At 37.6% G+C, this 26,352-nt stretch overlaps 1 protein-coding gene across 1 annotated transcript; it reads right to left on the reverse strand.

The window, feature by feature from the left end:
- Positions 1-9: 9 nt before the first annotated feature.
- LOC139712581 (cystine/glutamate transporter-like) lies at positions 10-15,557 on the reverse strand. Its single transcript, XM_071624390.1, has 11 exons — positions 15,538-15,557; positions 14,738-14,861; positions 12,670-13,039; positions 8,049-8,174; positions 7,117-7,216; positions 5,962-6,006; positions 3,465-3,588; positions 2,608-2,711; positions 1,779-2,022; positions 475-652; positions 10-74 (listed from the first exon to the last, which is right to left on the reverse strand). Exons 1-11 carry the CDS (start codon positions 15,555-15,557, stop codon positions 10-12), a joined length of 1,500 nt encoding a protein of 499 aa, XP_071480491.1.
- Between the last annotated feature and the right edge of the window lie 10,795 nt (positions 15,558-26,352).

A 26,352-nucleotide genomic window follows, 5' to 3' on the forward strand; every position in this document is an offset into this window, starting at 1 on the left:
TTTGCTTTCTTAAAATGTCTTCTTTTCTTGGTGCACGCACAAGAGAACCTTCTGAAGAAAGCGGGTGACCTTGCCTGAAATAGGGAAAGACAAAAATCAATTAAGGAACATATAAGTTTTATGAGCACTGTCAGGAAAAAAAAAAAGCATTAACGACTTTTCTCTCGATCACTATGAAAACAAATGGCTGTATTCCATTCTAACAGTGAAGTATGGTCTGATGCTGAAGCTTTCAAAATAAAGACACTAATGAAGAAATATGACGCCCTGTGAAGTTTAACTTTAGCATCAGTGTTTCATTCATTTTTTATGTGTCTGATAATTGTATACATAATAATAGATGTATGGTTAAGGTTAGGCCTATACATTATTCAGATCATGCCATTCTTCTGACCTCCAAGGACATGGAACAGTACAGAAATAAATGGTGTCCTCTGTAGAGAGCAAAGAAACTGAGTGCGCGCGAGTATTTACGTGAGATCGGCTGCAGACACTTCAACCTGTACTTAGGATGCACCAGTGCGTAGTAAATAGGGATCGCAACCAGAGCTGCAAGGATTCCAAGCCCCTTCCTCAGAGGATCCGCGTAGAAGGACATTGCGCTTATAAAGCACAGCGTACAGAAGTACAAAATGGCTATCACCAGAGGAACCTTGAAAAGAAACAAGAGAACAAACACACAAACACACTTCCATCATCTGGTTAGAGAAAAAGGAGTTAAGTGGCAGTCAGTGCTTATTTTGTTTGTTTGCTTGCTTGCTTGTTTTTGACGCTTTACAGCTGCCTGCATGACTGGGGTCATGCCACGAGCTCGGTACTCACGAGTAATACGACCCACGACCCACTAGACATTGAAAAAAGAAAAGCCATTAATCGTACACCAGCAAATCATTACAGTCCACGAGCTAAACACCAAGAAAAATAGGTCCACGAGCCATCCACTATTAGCAGAACGGGCCCCTGAGCTATAAAGGCACAATGAGCTAATAAGGTCCATTCATGAACGATCTCGACACCAGAGGAAAAAATAAAAGCCCACCAGTGCGACATTACATCCTGGGCCTATATTGCTTGATGTCGAGCTTGTGGGCCTCGTTTACTTAGTGTGTAGCTCGTGGGCGGTATGACTCGTGAGCTTTTGGACTCTTGGCTGTCAATCGGGTGCAGACTTCTCGCGCTTTTCAATGTTGAAAAGCTGCAAACTTCCGTGGATTTCGTTTGAAAGCGGCAGTTAAAGAAACAGTATAGTGCTTATGAAATGTGAGTTCAAAGTTTAAACAATACATCAGGCGCGGACAGATTGGCAAAAGATCGAGAAGTTTAAGATCGCGATCTTTATACATCTCGATCTTTTGCCAGTCTGACCACGCCTAATATAACGATGAAAAAAAAAATGACATCGAAATCTCGTGGTGTCGTCGCCCTTTAATTGGTTATAAAGTACGTAAACGAAGTCTAATTATATGGGAAGTCATGTACGATAAAGATGATAGGCGTTCCACTTCCATGAAAACCGATCTCTTTTTCAGTCGTATCTATTGCCATCGTTGATGCGTATTTTGCAACCATCGATTCTCAGTATTGCATTGTTAGGCCTATTATATGCTTTACTATGTAAGCTGGCACTTTACATCCTATACATGATAGCAGTTTAGTATCTTCTCTGGTTGTGTGCGTATGTATATGTGTGTGTATGTTTGTCACATCAAATACATCACAGGGAGAAAGAGAGAAAAGATCGACAACACTACATTCATGACATTTTACTTCAGACAAACCTTAAATGGCCGCGGCATGTCGGGATACTTCCATCTGTAATACGGGACGATGGCGACAGTCAGGGTTTCCGTCACGGCGTCAGCGAACCCAGCGTACTCGACCAGATTGATGACGTCGAGCTCGATGAGGTAGAAGAGAGACAAAAGGCAGTAGAGGAGGGCAGGAAGAGGAGTGAGACGTCGGATCGAAACCATGGAGAAAATCTCTGGAAAGTGGCCCTCCCGCGCAGCTGCGAAAGTAACCCTATAGGAAGAAGTATACGTGTCAAACTACATTGTAAAACGATAATTGAGATGAATCGAGATTCTTAACAATATTTCTTTAATTCATATACAAATATCAACTTAGGTGTGACTGACGATGTGATGTTGCCTGTAATCATTAGGATTGAACATTATCGCAGTTGTCATGATAGATTTGCCATTATTTATATCAAGTTTCAATAAAACAAAAAATGGCCAACAAAAATGGATGATCATATACCTATAATGATAGGATTAAACAAACAAACAAAAAACATACAGCAGTGATTTTGTACAGAGACGATCGAACTCAAGAATGATTTTACTGAATATCCCTGTGTTACATTTTTTCGTTTTTTCATTACGGTATTGAAAGTACTCCAAGGTTTTCTATCTTAAAATAAACAATGTTATAATAAATGTCGTGTAGTTTTATTTTGCAATATTGATATCTTACCAAGAATCTACGGATGAATCCTATGTAGAACTTTTTTTTAAATCGCAAAATCAATTCAACCACTTAAATCAGCAAGAACAGTATACCGATCTACAGATAAAGAAGGCAATCAAGAATCCTAGCTCTCACCTTGCTTGCTTGAACATACCACTATTGAGGTTACCCATCGCGGACATTGCGACAAAGACCCAAATCAACCAGGACCAACGCCCAAGCGCCAGCACGCTGTACTCCTGCAAAGAGATTTTGAGATCAATGTCAGTCCGATTTCAAACTATCAATTTTACTGTTTATCACTCTTGCTAGTGGCGGATCTAGGAGGGGGCGCATCGGGCGCTCGCGCGCTTTAATTTTGTTTGTTTTGTTTTTTTTATAAAGGAAATAAAAAGGAAAACATTGAAAGGGGTGCGTGTGCAAACCCGAAAGTGGGACGAGAAAATACCTGCAATAACCTGTTGAGGCTTTTCTGTTGTTGCTTATCAGCTGATTAAACCTAGAAGTTGTAAATAAACTGCTTTGCGCCCCCTTCACACTGAATTCCTACATCCGCCCCTGCTTGCATTCGTTTTGTCTTGACGATTTCTCCATTTACCTGTTTCTCATGAATCTCTGTATATATGTGCACAGTATTGACATATCAAATCATTTCGTCACGCATCCTAAATGAGGAGAGGATGAGTTCTTCACAGATACATATAAATTTTACTTCGAACTTATTTTTCGCCAACAATAATTATTGTAAATTTCTAATTATACATTCTGTGGAAGTTGGCAGCAGTGCCATATCACCACAATGACTTCAAGATTTCCACTAAATATATGCACTGATTCTCATCAGATTGTTCCAACCTTTCTTGCGGAATCTTTGCCGATTTCGATCCAACTTTGAATGACCCCTGTCAGTGACCTGTTGGTGTGATATTTCCTTTGAAACAATCTATACTTTGTGTGTGTGCAGATTCATTCCTCTTTCAGTCTTTTCTCACCGCTGCGACGGCGTCAGATGTGAGAATCTCCTCCGCGGAGAGAAGGGTCAGGTAGGCGACATTTGCCAGGAGGTAGACTCCCGTGATCAACGACATCGCTGTGACGATACTAAGTGGGATGTTTCTACTCGGAGAAAAAAATCGAGTCAAGGAGATATCGTCAAGGCTTTCTCCTTCCATTTTCTTCTGATGTACGTCTACGTCATTCAATTAACTGAATTAACTAATTTCTGCAGATTGTGCGATGTGCTTACTACAATTTGCTTCCATTCGCGTATCATCTAAATTGTTATGATACATGCATAGCAAATAGGAAAAGGCAAAGACTAGTCACAGCAATCAACCGTCAGTCGATTACGACAGGCTCCCATAGATGGTGCTGCAACAATTTTTGATGATAGGTAATTCCAGCCCATCACTCCTTGTTTTGCGTTTACATCACCTGGGACTGAGAGAAGACGTAAGTGCCATAAAGTTGCTATGACTCTGATAGCATAAGAGTTTTCTTGGTTGTTCTAAACATTACATTACAGGATAGAATTAATGGGTAACAAGGAAGGTTGGGCGTTCATCATTCCAGGTTTGTAAGAGGGATGTGTAGAAGGCAGTGGCGTATGGGGGGGGGGGGGCAAATGGGGCACGTGCCCCGGGCGCCACTCCTTGGGGGCGCAAAAAACGGAAAAAAACGAAGAAGAAGAAGACGAAAAAATAAAAAAACGAGGAAGAAGAAGAAAAAAGAAGAAGAAGAAGAAGAAACTCGCCAGGAAGGCATGGAAGGGGGGGGGGGGGACAGAAAACCAAATCAAACAATATAAAAACAAAACATGATGATGACGCGGACAAAATGCGCTCGCTCGCCAAAATTTATATTAAAAAAGAAGGTAAGAACGAAACGTGATAATGAAAAAATAACAATGTTTATTGTGTTCACACATGTCATTTTATATTTAGCAGGCAAAATGTTACACGGAGCAGCAGCTGCAATTTCTTTCGTTCTGAAGCGACCGCCGATTGGATCAAAAGAGGACGCCAACGGTTTCGAACATACGGGGTGGGGGGGGGGGCAAAAAACAAATAAAAAAAGATAACAACAAAACGTTACCATGACGCGGAAATATACAAATTTCGGCTCACTCGCTCATACTAATTTAGAGTCTTTTTTCAAGTCCTCAGTTTGTTGGTATAAATCGTTATCTATAAGGTCGTCGTCACTATATCTTGATTAGAATTGTAAGACTTAATAAGCAAAAATGACAAGAATTCCACGTTTTGTAAGCTGAAATACAAAAATTCAGCTCGCTCGCTGCGCTCGCTCGCCAAAATTTATGTAAAAAAAAAGAGATAAGAACAAAACGTGATGATGACGCGGAAATATAATGTCGGCTCACTCGCGCGTACTAATTCAGAGCATTTTTTAAAGTCCTCAGTTTGTTGGTATAAATCGTTATCTATAAGCATTGATAAGGCCGTCACTATATCTTGATTAGAATTGTAAGATTTGATAAGCAAAAAAAAAATGACAAGAATTCCATGATTTGTAAGCTGAAATACAAAGATTTTAGGCTCGCTCGCTGTGCTCGCTCGCCAAAATTTATCAAAATTCATTACATTCAAATCACCCTCAAAAGACCCCTTTTAAAGGGAAAGTAAACCCAAAGAACAATGTGGATTGAGTGAAAGCAGTAACATTAGTAGAACACATCAGTGAAAGTTTGAAGAAAATCGGGCAATCGATGCAAAAGTTATGAATTTTTAAAGTTTTGGTGTTGGAACTGCTGGGTAAGGAGACTACTAGAGGTTATGACGTATGAGAGGGACTACAACATGAAGAAAATATAAAGGGAATTCAATAGAAATTCATTTTTCATGAAAATTACACATTCCATCAACTTGATACTGACATATGTTACGGGTAGCACTTATTCCCCCGTTTTCTGAAAGCGGTTAGTCAAGTACTCTTTCATTTTGCTATAAAAGTGATTTTTTGGTGGAATTCCTTTTATATTTTCTTTGTATTGTTGTCCACTCATACGTCATAACCTCGAGTAGTCTCCTCATCCTGCGGTTCCAGCACCAAAACTTTAAAAATTCATAACTTCTGCATCGATTGTCCGATTTTCCTCAAACTTTCACTGATGTGTTCTATTAATGTGAATGCTTTTACTCAATCCACATTGCTCTTTGGGTTTGCGTTCCCTTTAAGTGCTTGAAAAGGCATATCATGGGGACTTTGTTTAAAGTCCCTACCGGGATGGGGTTGGGGTTGAACACTTTTTTTCCAAAATAAGGGGCGCAATTTTCGCGCTTGCCCCGGGCTCTGTTTTCCCTAGATACGCCACTGGTAGAAGGGTGTGTCAATAAGAAAAATAAAGGACAATCTGTGTGTCATGACAGAGTAGCGAGACAGTGACATATTATAATACTACGATTACCCACACTTAAACATTACACGCCATTATGTATTTTTTAGTCTTTCTACTAGCAGTTAGCGTCTTACCTTCCTGGACTTTTGATCTCCTCTGTTACAGTCGTTATGATACTCCTTGAACGACAGACAAGATGAAAATATTGTTCAGTTGTTATCTTGAAAATACAATCTCTCCCGGTCATGACAATGATAATGAATGACAATGATAATACTAACCATAATGTAATCATGTTTGTAGTCAATCTCATACACTCCAAAATACTGAAATCACGATACGGACACCAGTAAACGAATATGTCTGCTCTAGAAAATTGTGATACTGTGATGGGTCTTTTGCTCATTTGTCATGAAACTATCTCTTATGTGTTGCTTGAATGAACTATCTCTTGTTTCTCTGACGCTTCCCTCAAACTCATACATAAACCAGTTGCATGATGCTGTGAGCATCTGAGCCATCCCTTCTTAAAAAAAAGCGAGAAGAAGAAACAACAGTTACATTTTAACCTTAGTGCCAATAAGAGACAGGTCTCAAAGTATTTAAGTCATTCAATATTCAAATCACATAGAACTGGAAACTTTCGAAAGTCGCTTTCATCCCGCTTATTCATACTATTCATTACAGGGCAGCGTTTCATGAAACTTGTCAGTCACTGACAAATGTTTTAAGCTATACTGAAATCCTTGCATCTGATGAGAGCAGAATTGTCCGTGGAAAACACTGACAGAAACAAAACTGTAATATGTTGATGAAATCCCCCCCCCCTCAAAAAAAAAATTATTTAAAGGGGATGGCTAGTAACTGATCAGTGGGAATCAGTGGGAATGCTGAGGGATGATTGTTCCAATCCTTGTGGGATTCATTTAAGAGTACATTATATATCTATTGTTGTGTGAAAATTATTTGCTTCAGAACGGTCTCATATTCAAGTAATGTGCAGATTGATGCCCCGTCACTGACCAGGCACGCTAACCTGGAAACATTAAACTGCACATTACTTGAATATGAGACCGTTCTGAAGCAAATAATTTTCACACAACAGTAGATATATAATGTACTCTTAAATAAATCCCACAAGGATTGGAACAATCATCCCTCAGCATTCCCACTGATTCCCACTGATCGGTTACTGCCATCCCCTTTAACAATCAAACCACATGATGATGTGACGAAACTTAAAACTCTCCTTCACAGATGTCGAGCTATTGTACATGCAATGGGCTTACCATCCAGAGTAGGCCCAGATGCCGGAGAGGAGACCCGTTGGAAGAAGTCTCACGTCATAGTCTCTGTTTTCGAAAGCGTGTTGAAAGTGTTCGGTGTGTCCTAAAAAAAGTTAATATTATGGATGTTCAGAGAGAAAGGGGAAAAATGCTCTGCGCATGCGAAATCAAAATTGATCTCACGTCGTCCGAGTTTTCACATTTTTAATAGCGTCCTCTCTTATTCACCACGGAGAGAGCTACTTGATATCATAATATGACGAACGACATACGGACGCCATTTTACTCTTTTTACTTTTTACTTCAGATGATTTTTTTTTCTTTCCCTACAGTTTGATTTGCTTCGCACAATGTTGGACTTTTTTGATTCAAGGTAACAGGCTCCAGGCAGAAGTTTTTTGTTTTTTGTTTTTTGTTTTTAATTCAGATGTAAACAATGGTCTTCTGGCAATGCTGAGACTGAATATACAGGGAAGCTATCTGAGAACGTTGTAAAGAACGCAACAAATTGATACATTTTTATATCTATGGCTAGCGACACAGGTGTACACTGCAAGTTTGAATGCGCATTACTTTGTCTACTTTTTATACTTTTAGACTAATAATCATTATTTGAATGGTAAGCGTGGTTCTCATTCTTTACCAATTGTTTGCACATCCGGTGCATATCCGGTCGTATCTAGCTGAAAATCGGCTTATATACATATATACATATATATATATATATATATATATATATATATATATATATATAATTTATACATGTATGTCCGTTATATATATCTACCTATATATATATATATATATATATATATATATATATATATAAAAACATGTGTTTATACATATATTATATAATATATATAATATATATATACATATATATATATATATATATATATCCAAATAAATACATTGAACCAATTGCTAGGTACCTTGGGCTAGATTGTAGAAACCAGTGACAATCAACAACACCAGACCGAAAGTCTTCATGACACTGAAGATGCCAGCTAACTTGGATGTCAGACGCACACTGAAGCAGTTTACGGCCATGAAAAATACTGCACAAGAGATAAGATGCAAAAGTCGGTACCAAGAAAGAGAACTGCGTAGGAATTTTGTTGGTTGGAATTTTAAAACCTTTTAAATATCTTCTTTCTGTGATAAGACATTTATCATCAAGTAATTGGTTTATCTTACAAGTTACCCTTTAATATTACTATGTTACAATATCTTATAAGTTATCTTTTAATATTGCTGTTACAATATTACAATATCACAATATATATGTAGTTATTACAATAACGGAATGATACCATTTAATATCATATACTACGTTACAATATTACAATATCACAATATATATAGTTATTATAACAACGGTATGTCCGATTTTCCTCAAACTACGCTGATAATGTTCTACATCATGTTACATATATTGCTGCATTCCCTGAATCCACATTATTTCGGTTTTATTCTCCTCTAACACATCATAGTCATACACGAGGCTCTGTCCTCCAACATAATATCGATTGAAGTGCTTGATGGCATCGACATGCATTTGATAAATACTAAACCAAAAATGAGCTCCCCTATAAAACAAATCGCTGTAATTTCTAAATTTGGATGAACCATTGAGGAAATCCGAATACAGCTGCATGTAGCTGTATTTCTTAGCTACCTTTCATAACGGGTTTGTGATATTAAGTAGGTATCAGTCGGTCACGCTTCAGTGAGCATACTCTAAAGGCAAAATCTACTGGTCACTTTCGAAGATCAGAAAACTCAATTTCATAACTTCGATTTAATGATACTGGAAGAACTTTCAAATTCTCCGCATAAGAAGGGAAGCAACAAACAACTTATGTGCTTCCTATATCGTACCATATGACTTGTGGACGAAATTTCACGGTTGGGTGACCACGGGGTAAAAATTGCTAATACTGCTCTCTATAAAAAAAATCGAGTGAAAATATTCACTCTTAAAGGGGTGAATACAAAAAAGAGTGAATTTAGAGTGAAATTGGAGTGAATTTTGAGTGAAAATGTTCATTTTCACTCATTTTGGAGTGACCTCAGGGATCACTCGAAGATTTTGGAGTGATCCCTGAGGTCACTCCAAAACGAGTGAAAATGAACATTTTCACTCAAAATTCACTCAAAATTCACCCTTTTTTGTATTCACTCCTTTAAGAGTGAATATTTTCACTCGATTTTTTTTAAGAGAGTGCGTTTTGACATGTTTCCCATGGTAAATTTTATCTTAAGAGGTCGAATTCATGTCTTGGAAAGCTAATTACGATGTTTGCACACAATGTGTCAATTCACGGTTGAATGAGCACATTATAAAAAAAAAGAAAGCACATTGATATTGTGTAGTATATGTATTGCTTTAATTTCGTGCACTGAAAATCAACTGAATGACATTATTATCACTGCGTTTATAGCAAGTGTGTAAGTCAAGTGTAGGTATGTAAGTGCATAAGTATTCGTATGGCATTTCCTTTGTTGAAACATTCTTCTATTCTGATCTTATTTGGATAAAAATCCCAATGTCTAACGCTTCAGCGAGGACAGAGATGAGCAATTATGCAAATTAAATCCTTGGAACCTTGCAGCTGGATATTGATTTGGTGTTAAAATCTCGATTCTTGGTGACGTCCTGAAGTCATGCACTAACTCGTGGTAAAAATGAGCATTATCAAACAGCGAAAAGGTGCCAAATTTCACTTCTGTTAAATTTCAATGCCCTCCGTTGTTGAAAATATGGTCTGGCAGTAAGGAGACATAATATGTCCACATTTTTATACATGAGTGACAAAAGAAAACATGCCCGGATCTTGGACGATATTTAACACATTCAACACATATGACATGAACATAATCAGGTTTCTTCTGTATAAGCAATATGTCTGAATATTTGTAGACTTTCTTTGTGATAATATAATGAACATTGGTTAATATCTGCATTCCCACATTACCTATAGTAAACTTGTTCATAAACAATATGAATTATTTGAGCATTACGAATTCAATTCGTTTAAAACTTCATCAAGAATAATCTATCTCACACGAAATTGACATTAAATTTGCTTTCAGTGATGCAAGAACAAGACATTTTTCCTTTTTTGAAAAATTTATTATTTTGATTTGTGAATGAAAAAGGCGTTTTACAAGGTATAGAATGAAAAAAAAAATAACTGACTGACGTAAGGACATCTGACTACAAAATTGAAATATTAATTTCAATGAAATTTTCGATTGGATTTATTTTCTGAGGTCATTCAGTCATATAGGGGTCGACGCTATATCAAACATCTGCTTCCCTATACATGTACTGCGAAAGCATTTGATAATGATGAAAACTGATGTTGAAATTTAGCACTTATTGTATTGACAGCGTGTGTTCATGCCACAATGAGTTACTAGATAGGCCTATATTGAGGTCACCAAGAAGCAAGAATTTACCACCAAACCGTTCCTATAATAGTGGCAGTTTCAAATCCTTATACAAAGTCTTTTGAAATCTACACAACATAGGAACTGAATTCGGTCCATTTCTAGGGTAAAATGGTTTTCCAACTCTACGTGCTCATTGAAGCGTGACACCATGAAGGAAATGCCACAGGATCACTGTACATGCACATCGGCACTAAAGACAATGAAAAAAAAACATAATGTCATTCAGTTGATGCAAGTGCACAAAATCAAAACACCACTTACTGCATAATTTCAGCATGATCTTTGTTTGTCTTGTAATGTGCTCATCCAACAGGGAATTGACGACTATTGTGTGCAAAAGTCGCTGTTAGCTTTCCAAGTTTGATTAAACATAAATTCCATCCGTTGGAACAAATAATGTACCACGGGAAACATGACCATACTGCTATTTGGTCATTTTTACCCCGTGATCACTCAACCATGAAAGTTTCCCCACAAGTCATATTGTATGATAGGAAGCACTTACATTGTACGTCGCATGCCTTGTTATTCTGGAAAATTGAAATCTGTTCCGATATAGATTCAAAGTTACCAAATAGGGCTTGTGAACTTCAAGAAGTGACCATTTTGCCTTAAGGGTGTGCTCTCTGAAACGTGACCACCGAAATGCCCATGAAAGGTAGCTTGGAAGTGCAGCTATTTGCCCCTCTGTTTCGATTTCCTCAAGGTTTCCTGATTTTAGAAATTACAGCGATTTGTTTTGATTTGTTAGAGGGAACTTTATTTTTTGCTTAGTGTTTATATAGCTGTAGAGACCACACGCTCTTAGAACGAATGACTGTTATTCCTATTCAACATGTCCAATGAACCGTAGCATTAAGCATAAAATAAAGCGAGAAATAACAGTCTTCTCCCTTTAAAGGACAAGTTCACCTTCATAAACATAAGGATTGAGAGAATGCAACAATAATAGTAGAACACATCAGTGAAAGTTTGAGGAAAATTGGACAATCGATGCAAAAGTTATGAATTTTTGAAATTTTTGTGTTGGAACCGCTGGATGAAGAGACTACTACAGCTTGTAAGTCATATGCGTACAACAGTATAAAGAAAATGTAAAAGAAAATTCAACATAGGCCTATTTTCACTTTTTTTCGCATAATAAAAGAGCACTTGACTTGCCTCTTTCTAAAGGCGGGGGGAATAATATTACTCATAACATTTGTCGGTAACGAGTCAGGGGAATATGAACTTTTGTCAAAAGATGGAATTTTGTGAAATTCCCTTTTTATTTTCCTTATATTGTTGTACGCATGTGACATCTAAGTTATACATACACTGCAGTAGTCTTCTCATCCAGCGGTTACTGCACAAAAACTTCAAAAATTCATAACTTTTGAACGGATTGTCTGATTTTCCTCAAACTTTCAATGATGTGTTCTACTAATATTGCTACATTCTCTCAATCCTTATGTTTATGAAGGTGAACTTGTCCTTTAATAGTGGGTAGTCCCAAGTGCCACCATTCATTTTGATGTGCATCAACGTCACAATAGAACTTATGTATACGGCTTAAATTGAATCTCTTTCATTCAGCCGTGTATGCTAGGAGAGCAATTTGAGCTTATGGTTTAATCTCTGTCGTGGTTTGGCCCCTTTAATAAGTAATTTATGAGATAACTATGCTATCTTCAAAACTTGACAATGTCATACATACTCGCAGATACTTTAAAGGGATAGTACAATATGGGTGGAGATGAAGATTGAGCTTATTAACTTTTGGCCAGATACTAAGAAACCACTTATGAAATGCTACAGAGCATACCATTCCATGAGGAATTCAGAAGTTCGTTTGATGAAAATCGGTTTTGATATGGCTGAGATACTAAAAAACAAAGTAAAACAGAGCGATCGTCATAACAGGTTGGTTCCACCTTTTATTAGGATCGCTTTGCTTTGGATATCTCAGCCATTTCAATACCAATTCCCATCAGATAAACGTTGAATTCTTCTTGGAATTACATTCTGTTTTTAATATATTTTATTAGAGCTTTCCTATTACCTCACCAAAAAAAGTTAGAAATCTGAAGTCAAGTCTCAACCAAAAATACTCACAAATCCAACAGGCGCTGAGAAGGCGGATGGACAACGCCGGTGCGCCGGTCAGACAGTTCTGAAAGAATGGGGTGAGGATGTACTTGGATATGACCAGGGCCTGTAAGATCGTTGATGCTGGAGAAATGAGAAATACCATCACCCAGAGTCGGACGAAGGCCACCAGGGGGCCCCATGACTGGAGGATAAACGTGAAGTCACCCCCTGATTTCTTCATGACCACTGAGAGTTCCGCCACGGTCAGGGCGCCACAAACGTTGATCACAGCACAGGCTATCCACAGCAGGAACGACACTCCAACGGACCCACCGGCACCCCGGAGGACGCCCGTTGGAGAGATGAAAATACCCGTTCCGATAATTGTTCCAATCTGTATGGATGGTAAGTAGAATATGGAAAAAAAAAAGAAACTGTAACAATTAGAAAAAACCGGACACATACACATACACACACACACACACACACACCCTGACACACAACATATTAATGTAATCTCACATCATATTCCACATGAAATGTTATTTATCAAAACGAAAAACAAAAACCGACCAAATCCTTGTGATTTTCGTTTCGCGATTTGAAAATGTCTTGTAATGCGTTAATTGATAATTGTTAGCCATTGTACAGTGTATGCATGTGGACGCTAATGTAATCATCATCCCTTAATGCGTAAATGATTGTTTTCATCTTACAACTATCGCTGTTATATTGATTAACGTTGCTTTACATTGTCAAACCATGTTGCTCTGCATAAAACACCGTTCGGTATTTCAGGCACAGCTACTGTATGAAAATGATCATGATGATCATATAGCAATATTACGTTTTTTCCCCAATTACTGCGAAAAAAACCCCAAAACGATGAGTGTTTTCTCCACGAACATGCTGACAATCATTTGCACTGTGGTATGTACTGCGAAAACATCGGTGTTATCAGACTGTTAGATCTAACTCAATGGGTGTTAAATCTGACACCGATCAAGTGTCAATAGAGGACCACACCCACAAGTGTAGAAAGTATGTTGTGATAGTGTTGAAAAGTGTTCACCTGGCACTTCGTGGAGTTAATATGACACTGTAGCTGGTGATTAACATTGCGCTGGTGTAATTCATTCAACAATGACACCGCATGGTGTTGATTTAACATTACTGGTGTTAATGTCAATGGTATAACACCCGCCCAGTGTCCATAGGAGACCACACCAACTGATGCTACTGTGGTGTAAATGTGTTCACACCTATTTTCAAAAATCAAATCGGGTTTGGAATAGCTGAAACATCAAAAAACAAAGTAAAACAAAACGATCGTAATAAAATGTTGGTCCCACGCTTTATTAGGATCACTCTATTGGATATTTCAACCATTTCAAAATCAATTTTCCTCAAATAAACATTGAAATCCTCATGGAATTACATGCTCTTTCATATTTCATAAGAGGTTTCTCACTATCTCACATAACAAAAAAATGATAAAAACCTGAAGTTAATTCTCGACCAAAACTATACAATCCCTGAAACATTATTATAATCTGATAAGAAAGTGATAGCCGTTACCTCATTCCTTTTATAAAACTCATTTTCATAGTACTTGCAGATACTTTTAAAGTGCTCCAACATTCACGTTTAAGTTGTTCATTTAACTTTTTTTCACATCAGTTGATTCATTTCCAATAAAAGTATAAAGTACAGTATAAGATTTTCAACTACATACGAAATCAATGCAGCTCATTGTTTTCTGACAAGGAAAACATAGTTTTGTTAAGACAATACAATCACAATATTCTATGTGTGACTTCATTGTATCAAAGAAATGTTGTTGGAAATGGAGGAAACTGCTGAAAGCATGGCTTGTAAAATACAGTCCCCACCAGAGCAATAGCTAGTGGTAATGGGTAAACAAGTCTATAACAAATAAATTTTCTGAACAAAAGGGAAAGGACAGGGAAAAGACAATAACACAAAAACAAATCATACATATTATGCATACACGCTTTGTGAATTTTTTGAACCTGAGAAGAGTATGTGGGATTCCTTCCTTCATTTAAAAAAACGGCACAACATAACTTACCAAGTGCCAGACGCACCCAAACAATCCAAGATGTCTAGGAATAGCAACTTTGTCTCCACCGTCAGCGTCCGAATTGCTCTCACACGGCTCGTCATCGTCAACGACATGGACGTTGTCTTCGACACTACAGCGAAAGCTTCCAAGATAAGAATATCGGACTTGATATGGTTGCTGCTTTCAAATGTCCGAGATGTTTATATTATGTGAATTCATTTTCTTTATTCATTATAACTATATATATAATGAATATAACAATTTATTCAATTTTCTGTATTCAAAGGCAGATGACTTTCATATTGATACCTTTTGTGTTAAGGGCTTGATTGTATGTGCTTTGATTGATTCTTAATGCTATATATTGGGCTGACATGATTCGGAGCAGCAGCAAGTCACATTGCTTTTGAAAAGCCCAGACCAGCACTGTGGAGCATGTTCCTTCCTTAATGTCCTGTTCCAATATAATGTGTACTGTTTTATTATACTTTCTGTTTTATTAATTGCATGGTATGTTTTTTTCTTGCTCAAATAAACGACAATACATGACATGGTGACAATAAAAATGAATCATGAAAAATACATATTCAATAACTTTCGTCATTTTATAACTTCAGCTTATTATTTGTAGCTCATAAAGGATGTAATATAAAAAAAAAGTTGTAGAATTATCAGCATTGTATAGGAAAAAAAATCTATTATGAAATGACTTTATTGGAAGCATTTGACTGTGTTGCACAATATCGTTATAATAATCGAGCAGTATACATCTCAAGAGTGATAAGGATGGCAATGAAAACTCTTACCGTTGCAAATAAGATCCCATGGTGTCCTAAGCTGGCGGGTGAGCGCAATTTTGTCGGTTTCTTCTCCGTCTCTCAAACTAGATACTGTAACGCAACAAAGAGGCGTATATACTAGTCAACATTATACGCGCAGTTCGGAAAACTAGTTGAATAGGAAGACCACTCACTTCCCTAAGTACACGTAGATATCCTCTCTGTAAATGTTTCGCTCTGCAACATTAAAGATCAAACGTTGAGGCCAACCGGATTGGACCTTGAGCTTAGTTCAGTTCCATATTGTTTTCCCATTCCAGTGTGTTGTTCAACATTCTTACTATATCAATAAGCAATGTTTCATGATAAGCCTAGGTTGTCTCCTGGATTGAACAGGAGGTACAAGGCAAAGACAAAGGACAATACGGAAAACATGTAAATACATCTTACATAGTAAAAAGCACACTTGACAAGTACAGTTACATAATCACAAAAAAAAATCGACAAAAATACATTTATATACAGAGAAATTATAAAAATAGAGTTATATAAGAACTGATGAAGTTTCGGCATGGTTGCCTATATAAATTATACGTACTTGAAAATCAACATGATTTTTTTTTAGATATAAGAAAGAGGTTTAAAGATATAAAGCAATTTCATGTTGAATGTACACTAGTATGGGAACACTTTATACAGTAAAGTTTACTGAAAATATTTGGAATGCAATTTGGAACCATATTCATAGGTATAGCTTTTACTAGATATATGACTTTACTTAAATGTTGCAATAAGAAACAAATAAACTATCATAAGGTACTTTATGAATCTTGCCACATACTGAGTGAACAGAGGTCATGAATAGGACGTGCTGTGAAATAAATTGTGCGTTGTGCTGTGATGATGTTGCTCTGAAAAAGTACGCATGTGGACTTTCGTATATTATAGGTTTTCCCTGCCAATTTCGCACTTTTTTCAGTCCAATTCCTAATTGCTGCATTCAATTTAGCACAATTTGGCCTAGACGGCATGTTCGGTATTTCAATTTTATAAGCTTTTCAATCAAATTCATTTTGGAGCATTCAAATTACCTTTCACATCATTCGAATCAGCAATTTTTCAGTTCAAATTCGTAAGACAAGCACCATTTTGCAAATAGTTCATTCAATTTAGCACGATATAGTCACGTGATCACGTATACGCTGCGCTCGTTCATTCGAATTCATTCTTGGGCATTCAATTTCGCATATACTGCAGTCAATTTAGCAGACACGTTTATGCTTTTATTCTGATATCACCTTTGCAACAGTACTTTAAAGATATGTGTATGTGTTTATAATGTTCGATAGCATTATTTCATTCACAGATACATTGATCTTAAGTTTGTTTTGTCAATAATTGGGAGAAGGAGGTTTCAATTTACATCGTGATTATTTCTTTCATCTTCATGTTTCATTATTTTCATTTGGTGGGTGCTAGATTGCATTGATTATCATTAGGAATAAATAAAAGTTCTTGGATCAGCCTTAGCCATCAATTTGTCAAGGTTATTACCCTCAAATGCTTCTATGATTCTTTCCCTGTCTTCTTGAGAGATATGCCTGTATCTAACTCGTGCTGCCATGACTGGACATAAGAAAGTGAAGTGAATCTATGGTATTGGTGCAAGCATGGCATGTATAGTTCTGATAAATAACATGTATGAAAGAACAACAAACAGAACAACAAACAAAAGATACCTTTACTTTATACTTAACAGTGTGTGGATGAAACAAAAATTCACATTATTTTGAATACATATAAATCACGGTTCTCACCTTTTCAAAATAGAAATAACATTACGCCAATTTGAATGAACATGTTTGGAATTTGACTGCCCATACGCGAAATTGAATGACTGAAATACCATTTTCCGCCAGTGCTGGCGAATGTGAATGACTGAAGAGCACGTGCCAATTTGAATGCCCGTTTTACGAATTCGAAAGGCAAATGAGCGAATTTCATCGACCGAAATGCTAAATTGGACGAACAAGTTGCAATTTTGAATGACAGAATGTGCAGTGACGAGGATTTTCGCTAAATTGGATGAACCTTTTATCAAATGGACTGACAAAAGTGCGAAATTGGCCGGGAAAACCTATAATATAAGAAAATATCTTACAATGAAATATTACGATAATAACCGTAGAGTTACTATTTCGAGACGCTAGGGACCTAAGGTGTAAATGTTAACATTCATTTATGTATCAAAAGATACTAAAGATATAAACGTTATCTTTAAACTGTCCTTTAAAAAAATTAAGCTTCTAGTGATCATAACGTCGTCGGTGTTTAGCCTTGTCTCATGCCGCCCCTCCGGAAATCTTTAAGACACCCTAACGCCCCTTTCGCGATTCTTTCATCAGAACATTCGGCCAATGGATACAAAAGATGGGCTGGTCTCTCATTTAGCTCACGATGCCAATACCATTACCTCTGAGCTTACCGACTTAATCAACATGAAATTCAGACAATTTATTTTGGACTTGTTACTGTTAAGCGTAGGTTTGATGATCAGCCATGGATGAATGACGGAATTCGCAAAGCAATCAATCGTTGTGATTCCAGCTTTCGAAATGGCATAGTGGCATAGTGGACGTGCAGACTTGAAACAGGTGAGAAACCATATACAAAGGCTTATTAACGAAGCAAAGGTGTCATTCTACAGTCGCAAAATTGATTACCTGAGGAAATCTGAACCTGGCATAAAAAAAATCCATTGTCAATGGTCTTGAATCCGCAAGAGGCAGTTTAGTTTCCAATCTGATCGATTTTAAATCAGATCTAGACTTTACCAATGAAAATCCATTGTCAATGGTCTTGAATCCGCAAGAGGCAGCTTAGTTTCCGATCTGATCGATGTTAAATCAGATCTAGATATTGCCAATGAACTGAACTCGCATTTTGCAGCTGTCATCTGTTCGTCATTGTCCCCGCTCGGCTTGACTGCTTTGTCAGCTTTTCTTACCAGCTAGCTTCGTCGCTACTTCCTTCCATCAATCGACAGGAGGTGTGCAAGAATGTTTGTTCTTTTTTTTTTTTGTTCCAAGGCTTGTCATCCCAACGATCCGCCATCTCGCCTCCTGAAGGAATTTGCGTTCGAACTGTCTGAGCCTTTAACAACACTTTTCGATCTCTTGCGTGAGCCAAAGGCTCTCTTCCTGATATTAATTTTTGAAGCTGCGTCTATCTGTGCCATTCCTAAAACTGACTCTGTTACAAAGTTACAGCCAACTCTAGCCAATCTCGATAACCCCCACATTAGCTCGTATCTTGGAGGGTTTCCCTGCAGACTGGATCATGAGTAACATCCGTCGGTCAGTAGTTGATGACCGCCGTCAGTTTGGTAATCTTCATGGATCATTGTACTTGGCATGCTTGGTGAGCCTATACTTTACGTTATCCATCGTTGGCTCACCAAGTGTGGAACATTTGCTAACCTTTCCACCATAGACTTTACGAAGGCCCTTTACCATGTCAACCACACCATCGTCATCAACAAGCTGATCGACTTAGATGTTGACCACTTCACTCTTCCCTCCATCCGCAGTTTCCTCTCCATTAACAGAACGCAGTCTGTTGTACAGTATCATGGAAAAGCCTCTCAGGTACAAACCGTTACCTGTGGTGTGCCACAAGGTACTCGCCTTGGACCGATCCTGTTTCTGTGGTCCTTGTCAATGATATAACTGTGGACATCGATAGAAGTATATGGATGACTTGGCCATTATGGAGGTTTTGAGGAAAACACGTTCTGAGCTGCTGTCACAAAATTTGACTCCTAAGGTAATTGGTATGGTGTGAAAACAACGATGTTGTTCCGAATGCTGCAAAGTGCAAGGCTATGCAGATCTCGTTTCATCGACAACCCTAGTCACCAACCAGTCTCAACATCAAATCTACCACGCTATAGAAGTCGTAATTCCCTTAAGTTTCTTGGGGTCTTCTTTCAGAACCATCTCAAATGAGATGAGCAGGTATAAATAGGAAGGAAGGTATTCATTCCCGTCAAAGTAAAAGCAATCATGTAAATAATGTTTTCGCACATGGTAATGGCTGGATACCTCACTCAGCGAATAGCCATCATGACACCGCTGTTTCATAGGAGGGTCCAGTTAGCACTGTAAGTGAATCAATTTGATACATAATACGGCATATATACAGACGAACCCAAAACAAAGCAAACAAAAGTGTTAAAAACGAATTGATAATAGATTCACGCCCACGGACATGCACACACACGCACACACAAACACAAGTCAAGCTACACGCTGTATACATTTTCTCCCACAAACCATATTTTGAAAAATAGTGCACTAAAATTTTTTTGTCACATTCCTGTAATTTACATACTAGAAAAACATATTCTCCTTCATGAATCCCTTATAAGCATTAAAAGTGGATGCCTTTTGATGATCAGAGAAAGTGTATTAAAAGCCTTACTGCCCCTGATTCTTTTGCAATAATTACTCCTTGGTCTTGGGATGCTTGGGATACTCAAAACCCAATGATATACATTTTCTTTATGAGTAAAACATTCAGTCAGATAAGATGGAGCCATTTTATTCAGAGCTTATAGACTATAATTGGAGAAAATATTGGATACATTTAAAAACAATAGCATCCCACTTAAGAATGTAGTGTGTGGTTTGATACATGAGAATATGAATTAATCTTCAAATTGATTCGCCCTGCTCTATCTTGATGTTGTTGAATTTGTTTGTCTTTACCAGAGTCCCTTATTTATGTGCGTAATCGAGCTAACGTGGTAAAATGAAAGAATAGTATATCAATCTCACGTTTTGTTCATTGATTACATTTTTGATCCCTCGTAAATATATATGTATATATATATATATATATATATATATATATATAATTGTGTACATAATCATGTACGCACTTTCTTATAAACATTATCAACATGATATTCCGATTCGACTCAGCATTAACTGTGATACCTAAATACTTCATTTGATTAACTTGATAGAGTTTTCGTGCGTACACATTCGGATCTAAATATTGTGTCTATTCGTTTGTTGTTTGTTTGTTTGTTTGTTTGTTTATTTGTTTGTGTTTAGGAGACCATGACGAGTTGAACTGCAGTGGAATTCCGACTGCAATAGTGTTGGATGAAAACATATTTTGACTGGACAATGTCCATTGCATTGAGCCAATCACCCGTGACCTTAGCCAATGACATAGGTGTGGAGAGTTGTCGTCTAAATGCTGACTGTTCCTCCTGCCTATACATATTGCATTTTACGTAGTCATACAATTGCCTGTGCACAACACGTTCCAGTACATAAAGAACTACAGGCAACACCGCTGTAATATTATCTGGTAGATTTCTATTGCCCTTTTAAACAACGGAAGTGACTTTGCTACTTTCCATCGAGAAGGCACAACTTTTTCCAGAAATTGACCTGTTGATTAGATACGTGAGAATTGGTGTAATATCTACAGCCAACAATTTAGGAATTATAGATGATATCCCATCAAGACCACTTGACTTCTCGTGTGTGTTTTTTGTTACATTTCTTCAATTCAGTTAAAACTTTAAAACTGTAATTAACTCAAACTCATTTTGAAATTACATTATCTTCACTCTCAAAAACATTGTTATGAGTGTCATGTGGGATCAATTCAGATAAATTTGACTAGTTTCAGAAAAGAAGGAATTTAATGCATTTGGAAACTGTTCATTGTATCAATGGGGCAATATGTTAGAAAATTTCCTACTGGGTAATAACCCTTTCAATGTTTTCCATGCCTGTGCTGGATTTTTGTTTTCATTTCTGGTTTGTGTTTTTACATAATAACTTTTCTTCAATTTTATTTTCTCTGCTGTTACTTTATTACTTAGTTTCCTATAATTACTCATTACCTAACTGTCTTTCTCTTTCCAAGCTCTCTTCTTTGATTTATCTCGTTCTATCATAAGTTTATGAATTCTTCCAAGTGCAACTTTGGTTTCTCACTCGTTTTCCTCTCATGGGTGTGTGCTTATTTACTATCTTCATCAACAACTCTTCCCATTTACACACCGCATCATCTGAGCCGGAGCAATCTTTCACAGTCTGCCATGGTTAATAAGATCGTATTTGAAGCTGTTAACATCAATTTTGTTAATATTTCAATATTATATAAAGCGGGAATCAAATTTAAACAATTCACTTTTCCATGTCATGTATATAACTCAGTGTGTTATCACTCATACCTACAGCATGTACCAACTGACTTTACATTATTTTTTTGTTACAATATGATCTATCAAAGTTGCTGATTTGTTTGTAATTCTTGTCGGTTTGCTTGTATGAACCTGCTCCATAGAACACACACTATTCTTACTGGCACATTTATCTCTAATAGAGTTGTACTTTCTATCTAATGCATCGCAATTTAGCATTGCTCGTAACTATAATGTCAGCGTTAAATCTGTCAAGAAACTGTAGTATATTTTCGTACAAATCAAATATGTTGAACTTGGCCTTCGGTGGCGTATACCAATCAACAAAATATATTGGTTTTGATTTAGCGGGGCATAATTTGATGCAAATAGCTTCCAATTGAGAGAACACATCGTGATCAATGATCAGAAACTCTACGCTATTTTTCACATAGATTGCGACGACACCTCCCATTCGATCTCTGTCTTTGCCAACAATATCATATCGAGGAACAGATATTGCATTCTTAATAAAAGTACTATCATGTCTCGTTTCAATGAAAGCAAACACATCCACATCATTTTCAGTCAAAAATACACCACCTTCATCAATATTTTTCAACAAACTTATGATATCTAAACGAGCAAATTGTGAGGCCTTTTCCAGACAATAATTCGTAATTTAAATAGAGAAATAGGCTCATCAGTACATGTGTGACATTTTGATAACCTTCTGACATCTTTAGGATACATAGATTTATTTACGCAATTTTCAGTGTTGCTGAACGGTAGCATAGCAAATATGCATTTTGGGAAACGCCATTCTACGAAATATTCAAAGTGATCATTACAGAGGCTGTCTGTGACTCCAGCACAAGAGGTATGCATCCACCTTTTAGAGTAGTACATATTGAAGCCTTTTGATTTGATTTGACCGATTTTTCACAACAGGGGTGTAGTAAAATGAGATATACAGACAAAATGCCAAACAAGGGAAACGATAAAATGCGCAGGTTTCAGGAAAGCATACACACACAAACACACATGCACAAACACTTACACACACTTGATATACACTGTATGTAAAGACACAGCAACTTTCGAAACAGCAACTATCTAAAGATGTCTATACAGGCAATGGTGTAAAAGGATCAGCTAAAAAAATAATAAGCGAAATAGGACCTGTCAGGTTGAGCTTGCGCAGTTTTCATTGTACTTAACCTCAGTTTGCCTGCTTTTTCTACGCTGTTTATGACTTTCCTGATAGATTTCCCATTTGTTGCAAGTATCAGTTACGAGAATCCAACCAACTTGTGACCAGGCTGCAGTTACTTTTGGTGACGATCTCTCTTCCCTGAGTATCTCGTAGTTGGATGCGGTCGTCTCCTGCGATGGATATTCCGGCACCTCACTACCACTGTAGTGGACCGTCTCGCTCGATTAAGTTGCAAACTTCACGATGATCGGATGGTGACGTTCCTTTCTGCGTTTGCCGTCCGATGCGATTGCAGCCCATGATGTAGACCTAGGTTTTGAAGCGACGCTTTGGGTTAAATTTGATGTTGACACTCCAGTTGTCGAATCCGTCCTTTGCATGGGTCCGATGCGGTGGCTGCGGTCAATGTCTTATACGTGAGAGTCAACGCCAAACTTTTCCTTCGGCAAATGGAGCATGATTTCATTGGTGTTTTCTTCCTTGTTTTCCGGGATTCCAAACAATCATTGTAGACAGTTCCTCCTCGAGTGTTGCTCAGCTTTCTTTACTCTCTGTTGAAGTCTAGTCGTGTTTCCGCTTGACTTTCAAGACGTTTCTCAAGAATCTTAATTTTTTTCGTTTTCGATCCCGAGTAGGGCGATTTTAGATTCGTTCACCTCAATTCCTCACCTACAATTCCTGCAGTTCCTCTCTAATAGCTTTCTTACTGCTTTCTTAATAATTGTATCCACGAATTCCTTGTTGTCAACGATGTCTGACAATTTCAGGCAGGAACTACAAGCTGATTCACAGTCTCGTTGTGATTGCCATGCCTGCCTTCCAGTGCACGAATTCCGCGCCAATTTCTTTTCAGAAGCAACACGTCCTTGTCAGCCATTTACACTACCTTAACAGGATGTAACATAGATATGTTTTTCAACAGAAATGATATGTTAAACGTTTAACAGCATATTTCTGCTAGTAAAGGCTACATATAGCGACCTATGTGATCCGAATTACAGTTCTAAAATGTATGCTACAATTACATACAGCCTGTACTTTTAAAGCCAATTTTCTGGCGACTCTGCTGCCGTCAGATTCGTTGTAATTTTACAGTATTTGTCATTATCTTTTTTTTTTACAGTGCAGATAGTTGCAGCTCACAATAGTTTGGATTACGGCAAGCTTTAAAAATGGGGTTAGCTATATTGTATGGCTTTCTAACCTTTTCACGCTTTGACAGTCACGAAGGTGCTGTTAAGTTTGTCTTCAGCGGTTTGGAAAGCAAGATTTACCCGTCACCAGCCCGGTAGTATGAAACAGCGATCCGAGTGTTGCTTCCTGCCGTTGTCAATGCCGCGTTGCTTTAGGAACTGTAGTTTCAAACATTCGTCACAAAAACAAGTGTCTGTTCACTTCTAGGAGGTCCATATGAAACACCACAAAACAATGTGGAAGCTCACAACGTGAAAATAGAATCTACGGCAAAGTCAAAAAGTCGAAATTTCCGTCACCGGTTTTTGTTTTTTGTGTTATTATTATTATTATTCACCGTTCCTTCATCGTGCAAAATGGGTTTGAATAAGATAGAGTACGACGAACGCGTGAGTTTTTTACGACCTGCAATTAGACAGTGTTTGTTGCGTGATCACCCATGCTTCAACCTGTTCACCAACCTACCCAGTGAATAGTGTTACTACTAGTGATCTGGTCACCATCTACAACCTGTTCATCAGACCAACTATGGATTTTGATTCATATGTCTGAGGCTCAGACATCACAAGTGACCACTCTTCTAGCATTGAACGAGTTCAGAGAAGAGCTCTCAGGATTTTCACCTACCTGGACGGACACTAGAATTAACAATGAAGTGCAGTCTAACCTATAGGTGTCTCTTCTCTTAACCCCTTAGTCATTGAAACGCCAAATAGTCTTATGCTTTAAAGCTCCTGCCACACTTTGCCGGATAGGCCCACTGTACAAGAAACGGGCAATGTTTTGCTCACTCGTTGTTCAAATCGCCAATCCGATGGACAAAGTGTACAGTTTTTGTTTTAGAGGAGCGGACATGTACGGTCTATATAGGGACCGAATAAAACACACCTGGGGCTATTGTGTACAGGACAGTGGAACGTAAGCAAACGTATGAGAAATGAATATGAACCGCATGCCCACAGGACAAAACGTACGAGGAACAATTATGGGTGATGCATGAGACCAGGGAGGTGAGACCTCCTCTCACCTCCCTGATGAGACGTACATCGAATGTCAGAGAACGCAGGCGTTTGATGTGCTGTACAAAGCCGTTCCATCCGTTCTATCTCTTGCAGCAACGGACTCTGCAGGATGCCTAGCGGATGGAAAAGCACGCAAAACGACAAAGTACAGTATACATATACAGGAGAAAATGTACATCTATCGGATAAGGGTCAGATCTCGCTATCCGTTTTTGGCGAGAAAAAAAAACTTTGCGCATGCAAAAAGTTTTGTGGGCCATTTTAACCCTTTGAAACCTGTTGTAACAGATGCCAAAAATCGACATTCTTTTCTCATACGTTTACCTTATCCTGCAAAGTGTGACAGGGGCATTGCGATTTCGTGTGTGTTTTCATATAGAATATGCAATTATGTAATTTGAAAAAGGTCAAAGGTCATCAATGTATATCAGGATTACCTCTGTGACACACTATTCTCTTTGTATAAGTCTTATTCTTAGGCTTTCAAATAAATATAACTTGTAATATATCACAGACAAAAATAAACATACAGTGAGCTAATACATATCATTTAGAGCAATTATATTGCTGTACCTTCCAGTGAACCATAGGCCATTATGTACAGAATCTTCAGTGGCTGAAGGGTTGAAGAAAGACCAGCTTTTTTCTCAGATTTTTTTTTCTCAGATCAGAGTCACTTCTCAAATCGATGGTACATCGACACCACCTGCCTGAGTACAGGGCTAGTGATTGTAGTCGTACCCTTCGAAATGCATCGCTCCTCTCCTTGCTTAGAATTAGAACCGAGAGATATAGGATATCAACTAGCCTATATATCTTTCATAGGGCTTTTGAATAATAGGTAGCACCCCCCCCCATACAGATTTTGGCAGAATTATATCACAGTTTCCACAATCTTGTATGTTGATCGTCACCATAATTACTTTTTGTTTGTTTAAATAAGCACAAATTGTATTGTCACATTAGTTTAAGTATATTTGTATTTTTACGTGCAATTTTGCAAATTAGATTATTTCATGAATGGTTGTGTAGTATTTCCAGAACTTAGGCCTATATACATTCCGTTGTCATGATTCATACTATTTAGATTTATAGTGATTAATAAGGACTTGTACATTTTTGGAACTCATTTTTGTGGTATCAGGTACATATTAATTTTCTTTCCACCCATATTCTATTTTTAATCTCTTAACTGACTTTAT

The sequence above is a fragment of the Diadema antillarum genome, unplaced genomic scaffold (assembly GCF_040938485.1).
Source record: "Diadema antillarum isolate AM-2024a unplaced genomic scaffold, OU_Dant_1.0 seq00001823_RagTag, whole genome shotgun sequence".
Lineage (NCBI taxonomy): Eukaryota > Metazoa > Echinodermata > Echinoidea > Diadematoida > Diadematidae > Diadema > Diadema antillarum.

Coding starts and splice junctions, on each gene's coding strand:
- LOC139712581 (XM_071624390.1), bottom strand. CDS start 15,557: ATGGGATCTTATTTGCAACG. Junction 8,175..12,669: donor TCTCAGCGCCTGTTGGATTT/GTGAGTATTTTT, acceptor TCTCTTGTGCAG/TATTTTTCATGGCCGTAAAC. Junction 3,589..5,961: donor GAGATCAAAAGTCCAGGAAG/GTAAGACGCTAA, acceptor TTCTCCGAGTAG/AAACATCCCACTTAGTATCG.